The 22,381-nt window shown below is 38.1% G+C and overlaps 1 protein-coding gene across 3 annotated transcripts in view; it reads left to right on the top strand.

Moving 5' to 3' along the window:
• FBXW7 (F-box and WD repeat domain containing 7, E3 ubiquitin protein ligase) overlaps positions 1-10,676 on the top strand; it is a 187,019-nt gene extending 176,343 nt beyond the window's left edge. The window contains exons 8-13 of one of the 3 annotated variants that reach the window (XM_012645258.1): positions 778-914; positions 1,874-1,987; positions 3,541-3,722; positions 5,676-5,901; positions 7,500-7,710; positions 8,785-10,676. In XM_012645258.1, the coding sequence (XP_012500712.1) occupies positions 778-914; positions 1,874-1,987; positions 3,541-3,722; positions 5,676-5,901; positions 7,500-7,710; positions 8,785-9,053 (1,139 nt within the window). In that variant the 3' untranslated portion in view covers positions 9,054-10,676. The remainder of the gene's footprint in view (positions 1-777; positions 915-1,873; positions 1,988-3,540; positions 3,723-5,675; positions 5,902-7,499; positions 7,711-8,784) is intronic. The other 2 variants (XM_012645259.1, XM_012645261.1) reach the window with 2 other exon arrangements.
• The last annotated feature ends 11,705 nt before the right edge of the window (positions 10,677-22,381 follow it).

Raw genomic sequence — 22,381 nt, 5'->3', positions numbered from 1 at the left:
TCTGTACCCATTGTTATAGCTCCCCATTCCTCTTCCCCCCAGCCTCTGGCAACCACCCTTTTACTTTCTGTCTCTATGAATTGGACTATTCTAGGTACCTCATATAAGTGGAATCATACAATATTTGTCCTTTTGTAATTGGCTTATTTTACTTAGCATAGTGTCTTCAAGATTTGTCCGTGTTATATCATGTCAGAATTTACTTCTTTTCAAAGGCTGAATATATTCCATTGTGTATACACACATACACACACACACACACACACACACACACGTTTCATTTATTCATTCATCTATCGATGGACAGTTGGATCGCTTCTACTTATTGGCTATTGTAAATAATGCTGCTATTAACATAGATGGCAGATATCTGTTCAAGTCTCTAGTTTTAATTCTTTTGGGTATATATCCGGAAGTAGAATTGCTAAATCATATGTTAATTCTATGTTTAATTTTTTTAGGAACCACCATACTATTTTCCACAGCAGCTGCATCATTCGCACAAGCAGGGAACAAGCATTCCAATTTCTGCACATCCTCACCAATATCTCCTAGAATTGGACTTTGAGAAAGAATTGAAATAGTGAATATAAAAATATGCCATTCAGAGTACAAACTTTACATTATTGTTACATACTGTGATAACAGTATTAGAAATTGGACAATGTCCTACATTTCAGTGGTTTTGAGCATAGAGGAAAATGAGGTACATCATAAAATGTGTAATTTTTATTATTGGTGAAGGTAATTATATTCTTGAACTTTTTATCACTTTAGGGATTGATGAACCATTGCACATCAAGAGAAGAAAAGTAATAAAACCAGGTTTTATACACAGTCCATGGAAAAGTGCATACATCAGACAGCACAGAATTGATACTAACTGGAGACGAGGAGAACTCAAATCTCCTAAGGTAACTGAACTCTTGCACAATGTAAGAGAAACCATTAATCAGTGTTAGTACCTAGCATACTATTTCACTTCTTGGCAAGCTGTGTAATTTGACACCTATCTTCTGTGGAAAGAAAACAGGATATTCTAAAATAACTGAAAGTATAACTGACAGTATTCCTTTATTGCTAATTTCTCTAATCTGACAACTAATTGTACTTGAATAAAAGATGAGTTGAATTGAATATCTATCTTATGTAAATTAAAATCTCTGAATATCCTGTTGAATTTTATTATATCATTTACACTCTGTTTAAGAATTTGCTGCCTCCTCTGACCACATAGTCCAAACATGATTTTCTGAGGAGTGTCCATACTTTGGGTTTGGTGGCTTTTCTGTGTTTTATTTTTATAAATTGAAGCATAATTCTGGTTTTCTGTTCTACAACATTTCAAGTATATAAAGGATGGTAAAAAATGCTTAAAATTATTAGATATATTTTTACAACTGGCAAAAAACAATTTGGGGAGAAATTGTCATCGTGATATGTATACATAATAACAAGTTTTTTTGTTTTAAGTTGAAAACTGGTAATTGTTACTCTTTCTAATTAGTAGTGCTTTCTTTTGTTCTTGTGTGTCAAAATTGCAAAATATCAGAGGCAAATTGCAAAATATTCTTTTGGTTTGAACAGATAAAATAGATGATTGTAAAATACATTTGTGTTTGAACCATATTTTTAAGGTCTTGACTTAGTAAAATTTTACTAGTTGATGTTTCAAGTGTAAAGAATAGAATATGGAAACAATAAAATGTTTAATTTTTGATTCATCAGCCAGGAAGAATACTGCTTCATACTTTACATAAGTTTTAATTCCAGAAATAGACTTCAGATTACTGTTTCTGCCTTCATTTTTCTCCTTACTAATATTTTTTAAAACATAATTTAATAATATATTTTTAATGTGTCTATCTTACAGGTGCTGAAAGGACATGACGATCATGTGATCACATGCTTACAGTTTTGCGGAAACCGAATAGTTAGTGGTTCTGATGACAACACTTTAAAAGTTTGGTCAGCAGTCACAGGCAAAGTAAGTTTACTTCTTTCTATTTTTCACAGAGTCACCATTTTGTATATATCTTTGTAAGGATCAACCAGTAAAAGGCAAACAAGGATTCATTTTTGATCCTCGCTTATGTGGATAGCAAATATCAGAGCTTCTAACTTAGCCTTTTCCCCCATATTTATGAAAATCACCTTGGCATGATGATAATGATGTTTGTCATGATAGGAATGTCATTAATTTTTTTTCATTTAAATAGTATGTTTGGTCAAGTGCAAGTGGCTCACACCTATAATCCCAGCACTTTGGGAGCCCAAGTCAGGAGTATCACTTGAGCCCAGGAAGTTCAACACCAACCTGGGCAATATAGGGAGACACTCTCCAAAAATTAAAAGCCAGGCCTGGTGGTGCACACCTGTAGTCCTGACTACTCAGGAGGCTGAGGCAGGAGGATCGCTCGAGCTCAGGAGTTCAAAGCTGCAGTGAGCTGTGATCATGCCACTGTACTCCAGCCTGGGTGACAGAACAAGACCCTGTCTCATAAGTAAATAAATAAATACATATATACATAATACTCTATCTCTCTTTGTGACTTAAATATTTTAAGATTTTTCAAATGTGCTTTACATTTTTTGACTCAATTTTTTCCACCTTTGTTAACCATCTAAGTTATATCTCATTACTTTTTAATATTTTTCAAAAAAAATTATGATTGAGGGATATTTATTTTTTCCTTACAAACTATTTTGGTGATAAGCTACCTATAGTTTAGAAGTTAAGTAAATCGTGTTAATTTTGATTTATCGCAAACCCTTATGAGATGTAAGCTAAGCAAATTCTAGGTATTTAAATGTGAGTTTGAAAAATAAAGCAGTTCTAATATTTTTATCTGTCCAATGGAAAAACATTTTCACGAATTAAGTAACTGACCACCTAAAAAATAACAGAAGAGAGTGTGACAAAAAATCCATCTTTTAAAATGTCTTTTACCCTGTTGCTTCTTGGGCAAGAATCTTCCAAGTCAAATGTTAAAATTTTTAAAAGCAGCTTCATATTTCTGTAGTGTTTTGGATTTATTTCAGTTTTAATGTCTGTCTTTACTTGTTTAGCAGTAGCTAGGCTGGCTCCTAACTACTGCCTTAGGGCAGATTCAAATGAAATGTGGTATGTAGCCACACCCAACACTGTTGGTGTACTTTCATTGAATCTGTTCCCATGGAAGAAACCAAGTTGCAATTTTAGTATTATTTCATCAAAGAGGCCAGGCTAAAGCTAACACATTTGCTTTTGTATCACGTTTGCTTTTTATCATGTTTTATATCATGTAGTTCATATTATGTATTTGCTTTCTATATACTTGTTTCTCAATTGTGTCTGCTTATATAAGTATGTAATACTACTGAATAAACAAAGCAATGTGTAGTGATAGGATCATGTTATATTGATGTGCAAAAAATACTTTCCGATGGGCCAATCAAATTGAATCAATAATTTCACTCTAAATTTTAATGAGCTCTTAAAATGTTATTTAAGTCACTTTCTTTTCTACCCCAAAGTAATCATCTTAAGTGTTTTTCCAGTGTTTGAGAACATTAGTTGGACATACAGGTGGAGTATGGTCATCACAGATGAGAGACAATATCATCATTAGTGGATCTACAGATCGGACTCTCAAAGTGTGGAATGCAGAAACTGGAGAATGTATACACACCTTGTATGGGCATACTTCCACTGTGCGTTGTATGCATCTGCATGAAAAAAGGTAAGGGAAAATCCCATCATGGTTGAGACTTCTTCCTCTGTTGCTTGTGAATTTGGGCCCTTTCTGTGTAGAGTCACTGAGATAGTGATAATGTACTCTTAAATTAGACTTTAATTATTAGACTCTAGATGTTTCTATTCTAAGAAAGCCATAGTGTATTGGCTTAAAATTTGGGATTGTCTTTAAATTTCTTTCCTTATTTGATAGTGTAGTTGGGTTCCTCCTTGAAACTCTCTACTCTAATCCTTTTTATTTTTCTGTATCTTTGATGACTCATCATCTTCAAACAAAAATCATTTTCTCTTTTTTTTTTTTTTTTTGATGTTCATATTTATGCAAGTGGGACAAATTTAGTCATTCTGGCTTCAAGGCTGTGAGTCTTTTTAATTACCTACCCACGTTACTCCCACTCCATCATATCCTCTAAATCTGGGCAAAAGCTGAGGGCTGTGGGTTTGAATTTATTCTCTCATCCTGAACTATAGCCATAGCTTTCAAACTTGGTCTTCTTACCTTTTATGCAGCTGACAGAGAGCCCTTCTATAATTCCGATAGTTATCACTGCCCCGTTCTTAAGTCTTTGGGAGCCTACCATTCCCTACCGAATTAAGGAAAAAATCCTCAATGCAGTTTTCAAAATGGTTTCAGACAAACTGGACTGCTGCCTTTTTCTTCTCAGTGCCTTTGCTGTTGCTTTTATCTCCTCCTGCAAAACCCTGCTGTTAAAATCCTTTCTTTCTATTGACACGTCTTCATTGTACCCCTGTTAAACAAATGCGATTTTTACTTCATTTGTCAAAAATGTGTCTCTGAAATGTCCTTACAGTGAATCCACTGCAGTCTTTACCTTTAATTCTATCCATAGAATCTTCTTTATTAAGAACCATTACATTAAGCAGATTTCACACTAGATTTGTCATATGTGCGGAAGAGTACCTTTTCATTTGTAATTTGGGTCTACTTTGAACAGTGTGCTGTACTGTTAAAATTTGGGGGATTGGTATCAAGAGACCTTGCATTTCAGTTTCTATTATGTTCTGACTTAAATCTCTCAATGCTTTAATTTTCTACTTTTTCAAATATGGAAACCATGGCATTTCTTTGTCTCTTAGGAATGACATAAGGATACCTGAGTTTTCAGCTTTGTTTTGTAATCCAAAAATGATTGCAGTATTTGTATCCCTCTGGTTTTCAGAAGAATGTAGCTTTAATAATTGTCAGCCAGAATTTTAAGGGATTTCCATTGCTTTTATAGGTATATGTATCTTTTAAAATCTGTATATCTTAATATCCCCATAGTCTATTGAATATTTATAAGTTTAATCATTATAAGTATAAGCAGCCTTTGAGGACATGTCTAAAACTGGTTAATTTTATCAGAATATATAGTATAAAACACATATCTATAGCTGTTTAAATTTCAAATTCTGGTTTGTTTTGTTGAATAACCTTTATTGAATTTTTTATTGAATCACAAGAAAATATATGTGTTCATAATTGAAATTTTGAAAAATGACAACCATAAAAAAGAACATTTAAATTATTCAAAGGTACTGCCACCTAGAATTCCCTCATTAACATTTTATACATATACCCACATTATTATTTTATTTCTAGAATCGAGATCTTATTGTGTATACTTAGAGCCAGCTTCTTCTTTTTTAATATAATACAGTGGTTTTCAAACTCTGTCCCACAGAGCCTCAAGGTACTAGAACCAAGGTCCATTGGTCAGGGAACCAAATGGGCAGAATTCTAGGCTTCCTAATTTCCTGTTCCAATCAAAGTAACACAGTATTGTATGTTTATATATCAATTTTACATAGAATTTCTTTTGAAAACAGTTGTTTCTGCTTAAGAAAAAAAACTTTAAAACCACTGACTTCATCTATCATGTTTTCTCATATTATTAAAAATTCTAATACATTTTTTTTTCCTGTTTTCCTCCTACAGAGTTGTTAGCGGTTCTCGAGATGCCACTCTTAGGGTTTGGGATATTGAGACAGGCCAGTGTTTACATGTTTTGATGGGTCATGTAGCAGCAGTCCGCTGTGTTCAATATGATGGCAGGAGGGTTGTTAGTGGAGCATATGATTTTATGGTGAAGGTGTGGGATCCAGAGACTGAGACCTGTCTACACACGTTGCAGGGGCATACTAATAGAGTCTATTCATTACAGGTAAGAGATCTTATCTCTCCTATCCCTTAGATGCTCTACTGATGAATCATAAGATTGTTTTACTCAGATAATCACTGTCAAATTGCTGATCCAATACAGTCCAAAAGGATGAATCAGATTATCCTGATGTCTATATATACTTTAAAATTGGCATGATGAAAGCATAAATTTCAAAATTATTTAAATGGTTTAATGGTTCAATTTTCTGTGCTACAAACCCTCTAAAATAACAAATATTTATCATGCAACCTTACACTTTAGGGGGCCTAAATTTTGTGGTATTAATTAATGGTTAGATAGTCTCATAGGAGAATAACCTGGATCTTAATAAACTCCTTAGCAGAGGATTAATTTGGCCAAAAGCTGCCCCTTTGCATTGATAGCTAAAAGTTGATGGCCCATGTAATTGTGATTCCATCCCCATTCAAAGTGGAAGTAGATCCTTTCTGCAGAAAGCTGCTCCGCACTCCAGGGCCACCGATCTATAGTCATAAACAAGTAAATTTGACTAAACTCATTTTTTTTTGTTTGTTTACATTTGTTTATATTTGATATCCTTGAATAGGTTGTCATATTTTGAGATAGTTCACTAGATTAATGGAAAGTTTAGAAAATGGATCTTGTTTTATTTCCTGAAAGGCCAGCATTTTCAATTTAAAAATATATCCTATTGCTTACATAGCATATTTACCACTTACTGCTCATTAATAATCAGCAAATTAGTGTATAATCTCAGTACTGACAATTCTGTTCTTAGGATATTTTTTTAATGGATCCTGTCCGTGTTAGGAAATATTGACATATGGTAGAGATGTTTGTTAAAATAGAAAATGTGATGAATTTGAAGGAGAGGGAATTGGCTGCAACTGTTTTTATGTTTTGTGAACTTCATGAGCGTAATGTTCTCATTTAAATAAACCATTTGAGAAAAGAGGTAGTGCCATTATTATATATCTCTGGGAAATTGATATTTATCGGCTTTTGGTGTAGCTGGGAAGCTGGAGAAGATGTGCTGTATAGCTTGCTTTTGTTATCACAATGCCACCTCTTCTAATTCCAGATATAATTATCTCTTGGCACATTTCCTAATTAGCATTAGGTTCTTATAAATGAAACTTTTGTTTTACATATAGTTTTTAATGGAACCTACCTTTGAACATCATGAAACTTATCTCTAGCCCTTTTCATGTCTTGGGTGCTGATGAGCACACTCTTTATCACAAGCCGAGTCATTAGTTACGACTTCCTACTGGGGAGTAAAACTTAAATGGCAATCTTCACTCAGTCATCCATGGTATATCACTAAGTGGGGCCAGATGATCTGAAAATAATATGTTGTTCATTTTAGGTGCTTTGTTTTCTTTTTAAGTTGTTTCTGCATCTAGTTTGAAGCTACTGGGCATAAAAATTGATGTGTCTGAGAACATGCACTGTAGAGTTGCTTGATGACATGCACTTTATCCTAGTACCTCATTTTGTTCCTCACATTACCTGTTTCCCATTTCCCATGCTCTGCCCCCTCCTCTACTAGGATTAAGATCAATAATTGATATGAAGAGTATCTATACTTCTATTCTAATAAACTATGTCTATTGTAGTTTGATGGCATCCATGTGGTGAGTGGATCTCTTGATACATCAATCCGAGTTTGGGATGTGGAGACAGGAAATTGCATTCACACGTTAACAGGGCACCAGTCATTAACAAGTGGAATGGAACTCAAAGACAATATTCTTGTCTCTGGGAATGCAGATTCTACAGTTAAAATCTGGGATATCAAAACAGGACAGTGTTTACAAACATTGCAAGGTACGTATTGGCTACCCACCTTTGATTATATTCATTAAAAATGAGATTGTTACTCGAGAGAAATATGAAGCTTTAGCATCAAAAAGAGTTGACCTCATACAAAATGCTTATTTCAGATAAGTTTATGAGCATTTTTGCCCTGACGTACAGAACTAGTCTACTCTTGAGAAAATGTTTTTAATATATAATATAAAGTTGTTTAATCACTTCCTGCATGTTTAGTTGACTACCTAACCTTAAAGAACAATGAGAAGAAAGATCTTGGCTGTATTACAGAAGCAACATACTCATTATACTTTTTGAGTGACCATTTTATTTTGAATTTGTAGTCTAATTTTAAAGCGCTTCGTTATTGAAAAAACAAAAGCATCCCTGATAGAATATTGCTTCAGCCTCCACTTAGCCACCAGCTTAACTGAGATGGAAAGGAATAATTGTGACGCTAGAACAGAGAAAGAAATGCGTGAAAATCACTAATTTTCACAGGTGGCAAGCTGTCTTGGGTTTAGTCCTGAGATGAGGTACAACGGTGTTAACCTCTTCATGATTAACTTTTCTTTCTTTTTTTGGGCATAGCCCTTAGAGGCCATGAGGCCATGAGGCTATCTGGTGGGCAGCATTGCAGCTTTTTACTCGTTGGTTTTGTCTCTTCCTCAGAATTTTGGAATAGTGTTAATTCAGCTTTCACCTTTGACTGGTCAGTTCAAAGTGGCTGGGTAATAGATCTCTTACTGCTCATTTGTCCATCAGCAAAATACATGAAGTTGCACTATCAGTATCCTTGCCAAGGAAAGCTCTCCTTCACACAGCCAGAAAATCAAATGTTTGCCTGGTAGCTAACCAAGTTTCCTGGAAGACAGAACTCTTGAAAGTTAATGTTTCAGTTACAAATAGCTACCAGATTTTCTTACATCCATGCTGATCCTAAAATATTCAGGACAAAGGTTTCTAAATATGCAGCGTTTCATATGTTGCATTTATTTTATATTCTAATACAGAGTCTACAAACGACATTGTAACTAACCCATACTCATTCTTTCTAATCAGTAATTAAGTTCTTTTGGTCTTTCCTAGGTCCCAACAAGCATCAGAGTGCTGTGACCTGTTTACAGTTCAACAAGAACTTTGTAATTACCAGCTCAGATGATGGAACTGTAAAACTATGGGACTTGAAAACGGGTGAATTTATTCGAAACCTAGTCACATTGGAGAGTGGGGGGAGTGGGGGAGTTGTGTGGCGGATCAGAGCCTCGAACACAAAGCTGGTGTGTGCAGTTGGGAGTCGGAATGGGACTGAAGAAACCAAGCTGCTGGTGCTGGACTTTGATGTGGACATGAAGTGAAGAGCAGAAAAGATGAATTTGTCCAAATGTGTAGACGATATACTCCCTGCCCTTCCCCTGCAAAAAAGAAAAAAAGAAAAAGAAAAAAAAATCCCTTGTTCTCAGTGGTGCAGGATGTTGGCTTGGGGCAACAGATTGAAAAGACCTACAGACTAAGAAGGAAAAGAAGAAGAGATGACAAACCGTAACTGACAAGAGAGGCGTCTGCTGTCTCATCACATAAAAGGCTTCACTTTTGACTGAGGGCAGCTTTGCAAAATGAGACTTTCTAAATCAAACCAGGTGCAATTATTTCTTTATTTTCTTCTCCAGTGGTCATTGGGCAGTGTTAATGCTGAAACATCGTTACAATTCTGCTAGCCTGTTCTTTTACCACTGACACCTAGAAAAGAGCTGCAATAACATCAAAACAAGTACTGGTTGACTTTCTAATTAGAGAGCATCTGCAACAAAAAAAGTCATTTTTCTGGAGTGGAAAAGCTAAAAAAAAATTACTGTGAATTGTTTTTGTACAGTTATCATGAAAAGCTTTTTTTTTCCTTTTTCTTTCTTTTTTTTTTTTTGCCAACCATTGCCAATGTCAATCAATCACAGTATTAGCCTCTGTTAATCTATTTACTGTTGCTTCCACATACACTCTTCAATGCATATGTTGCTCAAAGGTGGCAAGTTGTCCTGGGTTCTGTGAGTCCTGAGATGGATTTAATTCTTGATGCTGGTGCTAGAAGTAGGTCTTCAAATATGGGATTGTTGTCCCACCCCTGTACTGTACTCCCAGTGGCCAAACTTATTTATGCTGCTAAATGAAAGAAAGAAAAAGCAAATTATTTTTTTTTATTTTTTTTCTGCTGTGACGTTTTAGTCCCAGACTGAATTCCAAATTTGCTCTAGTTTGGTTACAGAAAAAAGACTTTTTGCCACTGAAACTTGAACCATCTGTGCCTCTAAGAGGCTGAGAATGGAAGAGTTTCAGATAATAAAGAGTGAAGTTTGCCTGCAAGTAAAGAATTGAGAGTGTGTGCAAAGCTTATTTTCTTTTATCTGGGCAAAAATTAAAACACATTCCTTGGAACAGAGCTATTACCGCCTGTTCTGTGGAGAAACTTTTCTTTTTGAGGGCTGTGGTGAATGGATGAACGTACATCATAAAACTGACAAAATATTTTAAAAATATATAAAACACAAAATAAAGTTGCTGGTCAGTCTTAGTGTTTTACAGTATTTGGGAAAACAACTGTTACAGTTTTATTGCTCTGAGTAACTGACAAAGCAGAAACTATTCAGTTTTTGTAGTAAAGGTGTCACATGCAAACAAGCAAAATGAATGAAAAAGTCAAATGGTTTGCCTCATTCTCCAAGAGCCACAACTCAAGCTGAACTGTGAAAGTGGTTTAACACTGTATCCTAGGCGATCTTTTTTTCCTCCTCCTGTTTATTTTTTTGTTTGTTTTATTTATAGTCTGATTTAAAACAATCAGATTCAAGTTGGTTAATTTTAGTTATGTAACAACCTGACATGATGGAGGAAAACAACCTTTAAAGGGATTGTGTCTATGGTTTGATTCACTTAGAAATTTTATTTTCTTATAACTTAAGTGCAATAAAATGTGTTTTTTCATGTTAGTATGCCTGTTTTTTCCACTGAGATAATAATACTTAATTATAAATATTTGGTGTTTGTCTCTAGTATTTAAAATAGCCAAGTCCTAGTTTCTTTGCATTCCCTGTTGTGTGACACAGAATTCAATACTTCTGAGCCTGTTTTGTACAGCTAAAGGAAGGATCATGGGCTGCAAATGCAAATTTTATTTATCTCCTTAGACTATAAAGGAGGACACTCCACCGTGCTCATCTCTCAGTCCTGCATTGGGTGTTATCAGTATGAAATCTGGTTCCCTCAAAGAGTCACAAAACTTTTGTGATAATTACAACTGGAAGGCCTATAAATAATAAATGAATTTTAAAATTTTGACCACATATAAAGGCTCACCAGGCACTGTCTATGCATTGTCTCTCAAGCTCTCACCATCCCAGAGAAGTAGGTGCTATTATCTCCATTTTAAAGATGAGGAAAAACTGCAGCCCAGACTGGTTAGGTAATGTGTCAAATCAGATAACTAGCAGAACACCAGGATTCAACCCATGTTTCTAAAAACCGTATTCACCTGCCCTTTAAGCAATTGTGACAGACTAAAGCAAGGTTTGGGGAGGGGGTGGGGGAATAAGGCATTTTTGTGGTACTTCTAGACTTTAGTCATTTTGTTCAATAAATCTAGTATTTTAAAAAGGGGAAAATAAAGTTCACTTATGGAAACTGTAGCTCTAAATATATTTAATACCTCAAACATACACATCCAGTAACTATCCAGGCTATAGACAAAAATCTTGAAAGTTAATAAAAATGGACTCTCCTTAGAGGATGTATTTCTCACAATCATAAAGTATGTGTTCTTGACTCGGGCCAGCAAATCCTGGACCTCACTCCCCAGTGCTACTAAATCAGAACATTTGGAAGTGGGACCCAAGAACCTGCATTTAAACTGGCTCACCCAGGTGGGTTATGGACACAAAAGTGTGAGAACTACTGCCTTAGATACCCATCCAGTACATTTGGTTATTTGGTTTATTGGTCCACAGCAAATTTACAGACACAAGCAGGGAAAAGTGACAGGGTAAAGGGGAAGACGGAAAACTACCTGGTTAAAAGCTAGACAAAAATTCTGTTCCTCAGGCCAGGAAGTGCAAGGGCTTTAGAATACACCAGAACATAGCCCAGGGCCATGACTACTGTTCACATTGATAACCCTGAATTGTCAAGAAAAAGTTAATTCTATTTGATAGTTCTTGAAACTGCTTGATTTTTTGTAATACCATACAAAATGAGGCTTAACTGTCATATAATTGAAGGAAAGTATCAACTTTTAGAACATTATCTAATAGAATGAGTTTCATAGGCTTTACAGACAAATAGACCTGAATTCAAATCTCAATTCTAATACTGTCCAGTTACTGGGACCTTCACAGCTTTCTTGACCCCATGTTTCCTGGTCTTCTAAGATGTAGAGGAGACCCTCCTCCTTAGGTTATTGTAAGGATTAAATGCAATGTTATAAAGCACATAGCACACTGCTGGCACTTAGAACTCAGTAAATGGTAGCTAGCTCCTATTAAAATTTTAAGTAAGCAGACCCAGATAATTGTAACTTTCTATATTTGGGAACTGAATGTGTTTGTGACTCATTCAGGTCATGTAATAAAAATAGCGTACATACACAACAATTTACATTCTTATAAGTGGAGTCACATAGATTTTCATTTGAATCTTACAGAAACCTGTGAGATAGACTGATATTGAGCACCTAACAGTGATTTTATATATACAGTCATCCTTTGACATCAATGGGAGATTGGCTCCAGGACCCCTCCAGCCCCCCAGGACACGAGAATTCCACAGATGCTCGTCTCTGATATAAAATGGCATAGTATTTGCATATAACCTGCACACATCCTCCCAAATACTTAAAATCATCTCCAAATTACTTACAATACCTAATACAATGTAAATGCTATGTAAATAGTTGTTATACTGTATTGTTAAGGGAATAATAACAAGGAAAAGAGTCTGTACATGTTCAGTACAGACACAACCACTTTTTCTAATATTTTTAATCCTCAGTGGCATCCATGAATGCAGAACCCACAAATATGGAGGGCCAACTGTGCTTGGGTGTTCATTAAATGTTTTATGAATAAACTTTATCATAGTGGATCTGTTCCTGAAAGGGAAAATGTTAACCTCATTCTAAAGGAATTAAAGTATTAATAGTTAAAAAAAAAAAAACAAACAGTCGCTAAGGGAGCCCTGTTTTGTGGCCTCCTTAATGAAGAAATTTACCACCTTATATAATTGTACATTTTTAAATCTTCATAGCAGATATAGGCAATCCCCATACCTAGATGTTACAAGTTCCCAAAGATCAAACATTACCTGAAACTAAAGCTAAAATTAGGACACAAAAGTAACCCATAAAAGCCCATAGCAGGTGCTCAGTAAATACTTGTTGAATGGAGCAAAGGGAGTTGACTATCTCATTATTTTTTATTGGAATTATTTATAATTCTGACACTTTGAAACCCCCCTTGCTGAGATTCAATTATCACAGCTATTTTATTAATTTGTAACAGCAAGTGCCTACCAAATGGTTAAGTAAATGTTTCAACCTACCTATTTAGTTCAAAAAAAGTAATCGACATTTAATTATTTGTATTATATTAACTGTTTTAAGCCATTTTCGCTACCCCATTTGAGCTAGTCTGTTATAAAATCTAATATTTCTGTGGATTGATTAGAGGCTACAACCAAACAGCAAAAAAAGACCTCTGTTTTTCTCTTCCTTGAAGTGAAACGGGATCGAGGGCTGCTTCCCCAGACGCAGCTGCGGCCTGGTTTTCTGAGCACTCTTCCCTGAGACCCGCACCGCACCCTGGGAACAGGGGTACAGAGGTGAAGGAGCAAGACGCCCCGAGGGGCCTGCCCGCCTCCGTGCTCGCACGTGACTCCGCCTCTGTATTGGAACCACAAACGTGACGCTCTCGCTTTGCATGGCAGAAATAGATTCGCATCCCATTTCTTCCCGATTTGTTCCCTCAGGGAGAAGAAAAGTTTTTGAAATCCTTCTACTCAATCAACAGCTCCCCTCAGCCACAGATTTTTTCATTTTCCTTCTTTTAGTCATCCCGCTCCCTTGATAAAAATCAGGATTGCAACCTATACTCCCTCGGGTTCATCAGCCAATCAAGGATCCGACCTTGTCGTCCTTTACAGCGATTGTAGGAGAAGCTCTGATTTTGCAGAGCTACTTGTAATTTTACAAATAGTAGAAGTGGCTTAGTGTTGCTGATGAAGGAATTTGAATAAATGCTTCTGACGCAGGCTGTTTTAACATTCCCTGCCTTACTGCATTTGGAAGATATGCATAATAATATCATTTTTTTAACCTATCAGAGATAAGGAATGTGCCATATAAAGGGAAGGGCTTAGTGGCTAAGGGGAGAATTCCTAATATTCCTTTCAGTGGTGGATCAGTGGCCTCTGTGTCTGAAGAGAATGTTCTATGTGTGTTCACACAATGTTCCTGGAGTCCTGCATTAAGCAACCGTATGGTAACTTGGAAAATTAATGTACAGTTTTTATTTTTGCCTTTTCTAATGCCAGGAGATAGATATTAAGTCAGATCCAAAGTGGCCGCACCCAGCTCCCTTTATTGAGAGTGCCTAGTCATAGCTTTGAATTGCAAACAAACAGCAAGGTCTGGCACTGTTGACTAACCAACATATTATCCATTCGATTAATACTACTGATGCCCAAATGAGTGAGGTTCTTGCCAACTTCACCCCTCTGCCACCTTCTCTTTCTAGGTGGATGAGACAAAAAAATATCAAAAGGTAATTTCAAAGGTTCTTCAGAGAAAGGAAAAGCATCAAAAGCTGAAAGGACTCAGAATGCACCTTTCCCCAAAGTGTGAAGTATAAACAAATTCTAGATCCAGTTCCTAGGAAGACTTTTATTGCTGAGACGAAAGCCTGGCGACTTCCCAATTTGTAATTGGGTATAAAAATAGCAGAGTTTCTATTTCAGATGATCTGATTCTCCCCAGGATTTTTAAGGACAAGGAACCACTGAGTGGACATTTTGATGTTTCATTCTCTCCTTTGGAATATCTATGGTGGCAAAACCTATGAAGGCTATTTGTCTTTGGGCTTTGTTTTGCTTCAGCAGTCATGCTTTGCAAATAAAAATTATTTTGAAATCACTTGCAAATCAAAGGTTCAAATGTAATAGACCTCAAAAATATATTGCCAATTTACCCTTTTTCCAGGAGGTTCACTAGGGGAAGGTTATTTGCAAGACTTTTTAAACTGGTATTGCTGCAGCCCATTAAGACTTCATCAAACCCGTAAACCTTACTAAATATAATCAGAAGAACAGTGAGCCTTTCAATCTCAGGATGCTCTCCACCCCTTAAAGGGAGTTTGAGTAGCTCAAATGCATCCAGCAAGAACACAATATGATCTAGAGGTAAAGAGTAGAACTGCATGTATCTCTGGTCAGGGTTGAATATGGGTTTTGGGGACCTGAAGCTTCAAACTTAAGAGCCCTCTTAAAAAAAGTTTAAAACCCCACAAAATTAGATCCAAAGGTAAACATTTAGAATGAGAAAGATCATAACAAATTGCTGGAGCCTTGGAAATGCAGAGCCCTTTCTTAGGAGATCTCTATAGGCAGTTAGCAGATTGCTTATTAGAAATGCTTCAGATTGCAACCTGGCTTCTGCCCACCTGGAATACTACAACTCCCAGCAACCCCCAGCTCTCACAGGGATCTGTTAAGTGAGAGACCCTGGTTTAGCTTCATCAGTTTCAAGGTGAATCCACATCTGCCTCCCTCAACGTCGGTCCCTCATCTACAAATGGCGTGACGTGTTATAAGGACTACATGAGACAATGTTATGTTGAGCACTCAGCATAGTGCCTGGACATAGTGAGTATTCATTAAAGGATTGTAGTTATTACTAGTAATAAAGTATAGTTGCTAGCCGCCATTTTGTACTTATTAATACAATGGTTCTAAGTATTTTTAAATAATTCATTATTCATTTAATCTTCTCAATTTTCCTATGAGATACAGAGAATCCCATTTTACAGATAAAACAGACACAGAGATGTCAAGTAACTTTCTCAAGGACACACAGTTAAGGAAAAAAATTTAGAGAAACTGGGATTCAAACATGGGTATTAGGGCTCCAGAGCCCAAGCTCTTAACCCTTATATTACATATTGATTCACAACTGCCTTGCAACTATGGGAATGGGTAGTGTCTCATAGCTCATACCAGAAAATGCTGTAGCCTTCAGGCTCAGTCTGTCAACCTGGAAGCTGACATAAAGCAGTAGAAGCAAGCAAGGGCCTAGATTTCAACTGGGAGACCGGAAGAACAAGTGCAGTCGATTCCTGGTATGGTTTGGCTGCGTCAATCTCCTCGCACCTTTTCCAATTGCAGAGACGAGAGTGAGTTGTCTAAGAAGAAAGGACTTACTCTAAGACATCCCCATGGCGATGAAAATATAGGAAAAGTGGATGAAATGGTATATTATTAAATGAAAGGCTGTTACCAGATCATTCAGGAAAAAATATGCTATTTCTACAGAAGATGGATTCTTCAGTTATACAAGAAATTTTTAAAAATAAATAAATTCACCATCGATGCATCTGTGTCCTAAAGACAACCAGGCAAATGAAGGAGTAAGCTATTGCACTCTATTATAGTTAGGGGAGGCAGGGCCATGTAGAAATTAGATGGATATATAGTAAATTCTCAATAAATGTTGGCAGTCATCATCATCATTATTGTTATCGGGAATGAGAAAGACAGTGGAGTTCAAATTCCATCTCAGCCACTTGTGTGACTCTGGAAGGTTTTTAAAACCTTTCTGAACCTCTTTCATCATCTGTAAAAGAAAGAAACTTCTGACTGTTACACTAAATAACATAAAGCACCTGGTACAGTGCTTGGCTAATTATGTGTTCAATGGATAGGAGCCACCTTTATTATTACCGCTACCACTAATAGTAAAGATATCGGTGACTATGCTTCAGGCCACCATTTCAAGGTTAATCTGGAAGAGGACATAGGTAAGACTTCCAGGACACAATACTCAAGCTAATATGCAATACAGTCTAAAATGACAAGTTATTTCTTAATCTCCAAGAAACCTTTTTAAATAGAGAAATTTAAAAAGCATAACCCCAAAAGGGGCATAAGAGAGAATTAAGTAGACAAAAAATTTCATCAGCTTTGGATATAGGAAAGCAGATGTAGGAGAGGATTACTCTAGATGAGTAAAGAAATGACAATCTAAAGTGCCCAGAAAGGGAAACATGAATGAGAAGTGAGCTAATTCCTCTCCTGTGGAAGGTAAGGGTAAGACATGGGCTGAAAACTGGGGGACTCATTGAAAGGAAGAGCACATGGGGTAGTTGGAGCCCTACCTCCCTTTATCATTTTCTGCAGCCGGGGGACCACCTGTGTGCTGCCCACTCCCCCGCCACAAACTGAGTACTCAGTCACAGGAGAGGCTTAGAAATGAAAATGGAGATTAAGTTACAGTCTGCAATTCTCCCTAACCCTCTCACAGAATGCCAGCAGTCTAGCGTATACCAGAGGATTCTTCCCTAGAGAAGGGAACAACCCAAGAGAAGTCTTCATATTCTGGCACTGGGAAGAGGGGCATGGCATTGGCATTTTGTTGGAGGAGTCCCCCAGTGAAACTGCTGGCTTCCCACTAATCGAAGGAGAAACTCCTCATTCTGTGAGCCCCAATCACACAGCTTCCTATTTGCTCTTTAGCATCTGTCTCTTAAATATGAAAAGATAATCAAAAATAACTGAAAATTTGAGAAAAGTCTCCAATTTGAAAGATTAAGTAAACCAAAAACCCCATGAAATAAACTTTGAAAAAGAGCTATAATTAATATCCTTAGATAAGATACTGCATCTTATGAGCACAGAATATAATTTTTAAAAAGAGCTCATGGAAACTAAAATATAGAAGTTTAAAAAGAAAAAGAAAAACCTCTAACAAAAAATAAAAATTAAGGAAATCAAAGAAAAGTTAAAGGAAGAGATGGAAATTAAAGACATATAGGATCAGTCTGGGACATCTATCATCCAAATAAGATTTCTGGAGAAGAAAATAGAGAACACAGAGAGAAAAAGAATTTTTTAAATACAAGAAAAATGAACAGAATTGCAGGACAGAAACCCCTAGATGGGAAGGGCCCACTGAGTACCCTTAGAATAAAGGAATGAGAAAATGGCTCATACTATGGTTCATCATTATGAAATTTTGGAACACCTGGGCTAGAAAGCTCCTAAAAAATTGTGGAGAGAAAAATAGGTGTTAAAAAAGAATAAGAATGAAAATTTTGGACTTCTCAATAGCAGCGTCAGATGCTAGAAGACAAAGGTCTTCAAAATTCTACAGGCAAATTACTTTCAGTTTAGGATTCTACATCCAGCCATAAAATCAATCAAGCTAGAAGGAAAATAAAGACATTTTCAGACGTGGAAGGACTCAAAACGCTTCCTCTAAGAAACCTTTTTTGTCGGAAGATGTGTTCCAACAAAACAATGAAATAAACCATGAACAAGGAAAACAGAAAATAGGAGTTCAACACAGGAGATGCGTGAAGGGAGTTCTAGGATGATAGACTTGCCCTCAAGAGCTACCCGTTGGGATGTAAGTAGGGAGGGCCACGGTGGGGGTGGGTGCTGTATTAGGTCCTGCTACGCAGAATCCTTCGGGTGAATATATAATTCCTGTGATGCCAACAGGCCTTTGCAAACCTGGGAAGAGTGCAGTTCAGCTGTGACAGGGTGCGCTGTCACCGTGAGTTACTCCTGACCTTCCATACCTCCCCAAGACAGTCACAAGTGTTGCCTGTAAATTCATCATTCCCCTGGCTGCTGTTTCCAAAGGCTCTGGAACCTGTGGGTGCCTCAGAGGTGCATAGGCTTGGGAGGCTCACTGCTGTCTGCTTAGCTCTCCAGGCTAAGTCCTGAGGTCTAACTGACAGACTTGCTGCCACCTGATCCTTTCGAATACATCTGAGGCTGCCAAAAGGGCCCCAAACCACAGGCATTCCATGTCTCTGGTTTGTGGTGCTTGGGTCCCACAGCCACAGGCTGTTCATTTGTGCATATTTCACTGTGGCTTTCTGGTTGGCGACCCAAACTCTTGCCCAGCAAGATTCCTTAAGGTTTCAAAGCAACTAGAGAGACCATTAGCAAGTTTTTCTTTTTTAACAGCTATTTGAGCATCACTTGTCAACTGAAGGTATCTGTTGAAGTGGCAGCTTCTTAATTTTCTGAAGTCATCAGTGATGATTTATAAGATGTGTCCTGGAATTTCTTTAAGTATGTGTCATCAAATCAGGCCTGGTATCACTACCTTCAGTGAATTTTTTTTTTTTTTTTAATTAAAGCAGCCCTTAGAGGCTCAAGGTCTAATTGAATTAAATAACTAGGTTCCACAACCAGGGCTGCAATGAGAGAATCTCTTTGGGGTTGATTGGCTGCTTCTGGACGTTGCCCCAAGTTCCCACAAAGATGCGCCATGTTGGAAAAGAAACACCAAGGAGAACAGTGCTGTGACATTGCCTCTTGTCTCAGAATTCAAGTCTCCTGCTTTGGTGAATGCAATTCTTTGAAACTCATAGGAGAGGTAGTCTGGTACTATGTTCCCCAAAGCCACCCCACCCCGGACTACACACACACACACACACACACACACACACACATACACACACACATGCACACGCATCCTCCATCACAGGGTCTGGGCCTTTACACACCTCGGTGTTTCTGTTTATTTCCACTCAGCTAAGGAGTCATTGCAATGGGGAAAATAAATTAGAACTAAATTAGACTGGGAGATTCAGAGTCCTGGAAGCATGACTGCTGATGAGCATTACTGGTTGTTTTGTGTCTTCACTGCCCGGGGGGCCGGGGGGTCCCCCACATCAGTAGCCAGCAACATGGCTAATCAGTGCCCAGAACGGAAATCCGGAGAGAGGCCCGAATCTGCTAAGGTAGATAGTATCTTTCCTTAAGTTTCACCCACCTCCCAGAAAAGAAATTACTTACTTACTTACAGAATATTCTCAAACTGTTAAAAATATCTTACTTCACTCTTTTCCCTTGCTTACCCTGGAGAAATCCAAATTAGAAAACTTCCTGTTTAAGAAAATCAACAGAGAAGAACAACAGATCAACTTGGGCTAATACCAGTAGCAGGGAAGACCAATTAACAAATGCATGAATTGTGCTGTTTACACTTCTATTCCTAAGGTTAATTATGTGATCACGTAATAGCTTTTGCCTTGATTAGAGGGCCCTTAGGAAATAAAAGTGTGTTTCCACTTTACAAGTATGTTTGCATTTCAACCCCTCAGCGGCAGCACAGGAACCGGGCTCAGCAAACATGGCCTGTGCACGCAGCTGTCATCAAAGGGCGAGGTCTTAACTGCAATAGCCTCCAGACTCGATGTGGAAACAGAAGTGTCATCCATAAAAGTGCTCACAGTCACCTGTACATTGCTCTCGCTCTCCGATTTGGACTATTTATAGTGTCAACTCTTTCCAGATGTTTCTTTTCCCATTGTTCCCTGTTGGGAAGAAGCAGTAACATTATCTGCTTGGCCTTAAATATAGGTACAGAGAAAAGAAACATCACCCATATTTCAAGGGCTGCTGTCTGCAAGGCTGTTCCAGCTCCCTGTTAATCACGGCAGCTCACATCTTTGGAGGGCTAAGCCCATGGCAAGACACCTCACATGAATTAATTCATGTAATTGTCACAATAAGCCTATGCGGTAGCTACTATTATCCTTTCCCCTTTACAGGTGGGGAAACTGAGGCACAGAAAGGTTACATAAACGGCCCAAGCCCATAGCGGCTGTCTACACCAGGGTTTGAACCCAAGCAGTGTGGCTCCAGTGCCTGCACATTTAACCACTAATGCTGTCGCTTCTCTCTTTGGGGCCCAGACTTTGGCAGGTGGTGTTAGAAAAGTGTGGGTTATGTCAACAAAATGGAGAAGCAACACCTGGAAGGTACATTGGGCCATTTTAAATCTTCAAGTGAGATAGTAATACAAAGTTTCCTCTTCTGCCTGCAATCACTTCTGAGTAATCTGACCCAAAGTAATCGGAAAGAAAATTGGTTTCTTTGGGGGCTGCTGAAAGCATTAGAGGGATGTGACCAGAGATGTCTGTCACGCTGATTCCGCCCTTGCCTTGCCAGGAGCTCTGGGCTGGCGGACGCTGGGCACTCAATGAGCGCCTGTTGAGGCTGCCTTCTCCTCAGGGCAGCACAGTGAGCCTGGCTGGGCACTTGATTAACAGTGGGGATAGATTAAGAGATGGTTTATTGGCTTTAACAAGGACTCCCCGCAGAACGTTTCGGATGAAGATCAATGTTCCAAGGGTGGGAGGGCTCACCGTCCTTCAGCAAAACTGACTTGGAGAGTTCGTTTCCCGTCTTCCCGCTCACAGAGCACCTACCAAGAAAGGGAGGAGGTGCGTGAGGGGTTGTGCATGAGGGCTTTGGAGTCAGACGGAACCGAACCCAATTCAGACTCTGCCACTTACAGCCAGGTGACCTCAGGTAATTTACTTAGTCTCTTTGCTTCCCAATGGCCTCATCTGTAAAGGAGTATCTGCCTCACAGGTTGTAATGAAGATGAAACCAGACAACCCAGGCAAAGGGCCTCACTCCTGACTACTCAAAGTGTGGTCTATGGACCAGCGGCGGCAGCAGCCTCACCTGAGAGCTCCTCGGAAGTGCAGGGTCTCGGGGCCCATCCCAGACCTGCTGAACCATAATTGCACGCCAGCCCTCCGGGTCACTCCTTGGATGGCCCTCCATCTCAACTACTGAGGTCTGAGAAGTCCTGGTAAGTGGAACACATAATTACCATTAATTACAATGATACAAATTGAGATTATCTGCCATTGAAGTAACCTGAGCATCACCATTGCAGGAGTAAAGTGTTAAAGGAAAGAGCTCTGGGACAAGAGTGGCAAGGTGCAGGCTGGAAAGCCCTCCCTGCCTCTCCTGCTCCTCGTTTCTAAATTCTCAGAGGTGAAGGAAAAACACCTGCAGAAAGTAACTGCGTCTTTTTGGAGAAACCGTTGGAAAAACCAAAGTCAAGGAAACAATAGCCATAAAATTAACAGCTTTTGCATCAGGCAAAGATGGAAGCCGGTGATTCATGCTTCGGACCTAAACTAGGAAGGTTTTTTTTTTTTTTTGAACAACCCAAGTCTCCTTCCAGATCATGGCTTTTAATTTAAGCGTACAGTTACTGCTCAAAAGTGATTCACAAGCCTTTAAAGAGCCACTCTCCTTTAGAAGTCTGTTTAGAATGCAGAAGGTTTGAAGATGAGTGTTGGGAGTGAGCGCATTTGGCTGCCTAAGTGCTCAATCTCCCAGGTACTTAAATATTTCGCAGTGAGAACTGATGTTCATTAAACTGTAAGCAAATTAGAGTTCAAGCCAAAGATATAAAAGAAGACATAATTAGTGTACGGGAGTCATCCACCATCATTAGACTTCTCTTAGGTGAGAAGTCTTATACCTCGGAATGAGTTCCTTGCACAAAAGAAAATTATACAGCTGCCGTACGCGGGCCACGCGGCTGTTTTATCACATGCAATTTACAATGAAATGAAGCAGAAGTCTGCAAGGCTGCGTTAAAGCTTTAATT

This window comes from Propithecus coquereli, unplaced genomic scaffold, assembly GCF_000956105.1.
Source record: "Propithecus coquereli isolate 6110/MARCELLA unplaced genomic scaffold, Pcoq_1.0 Scaffold228, whole genome shotgun sequence".
Classification (NCBI taxonomy): domain Eukaryota; kingdom Metazoa; phylum Chordata; class Mammalia; order Primates; family Indriidae; genus Propithecus; species Propithecus coquereli.
This window is presented reverse-complemented; position numbering and strand designations above follow the sequence as displayed.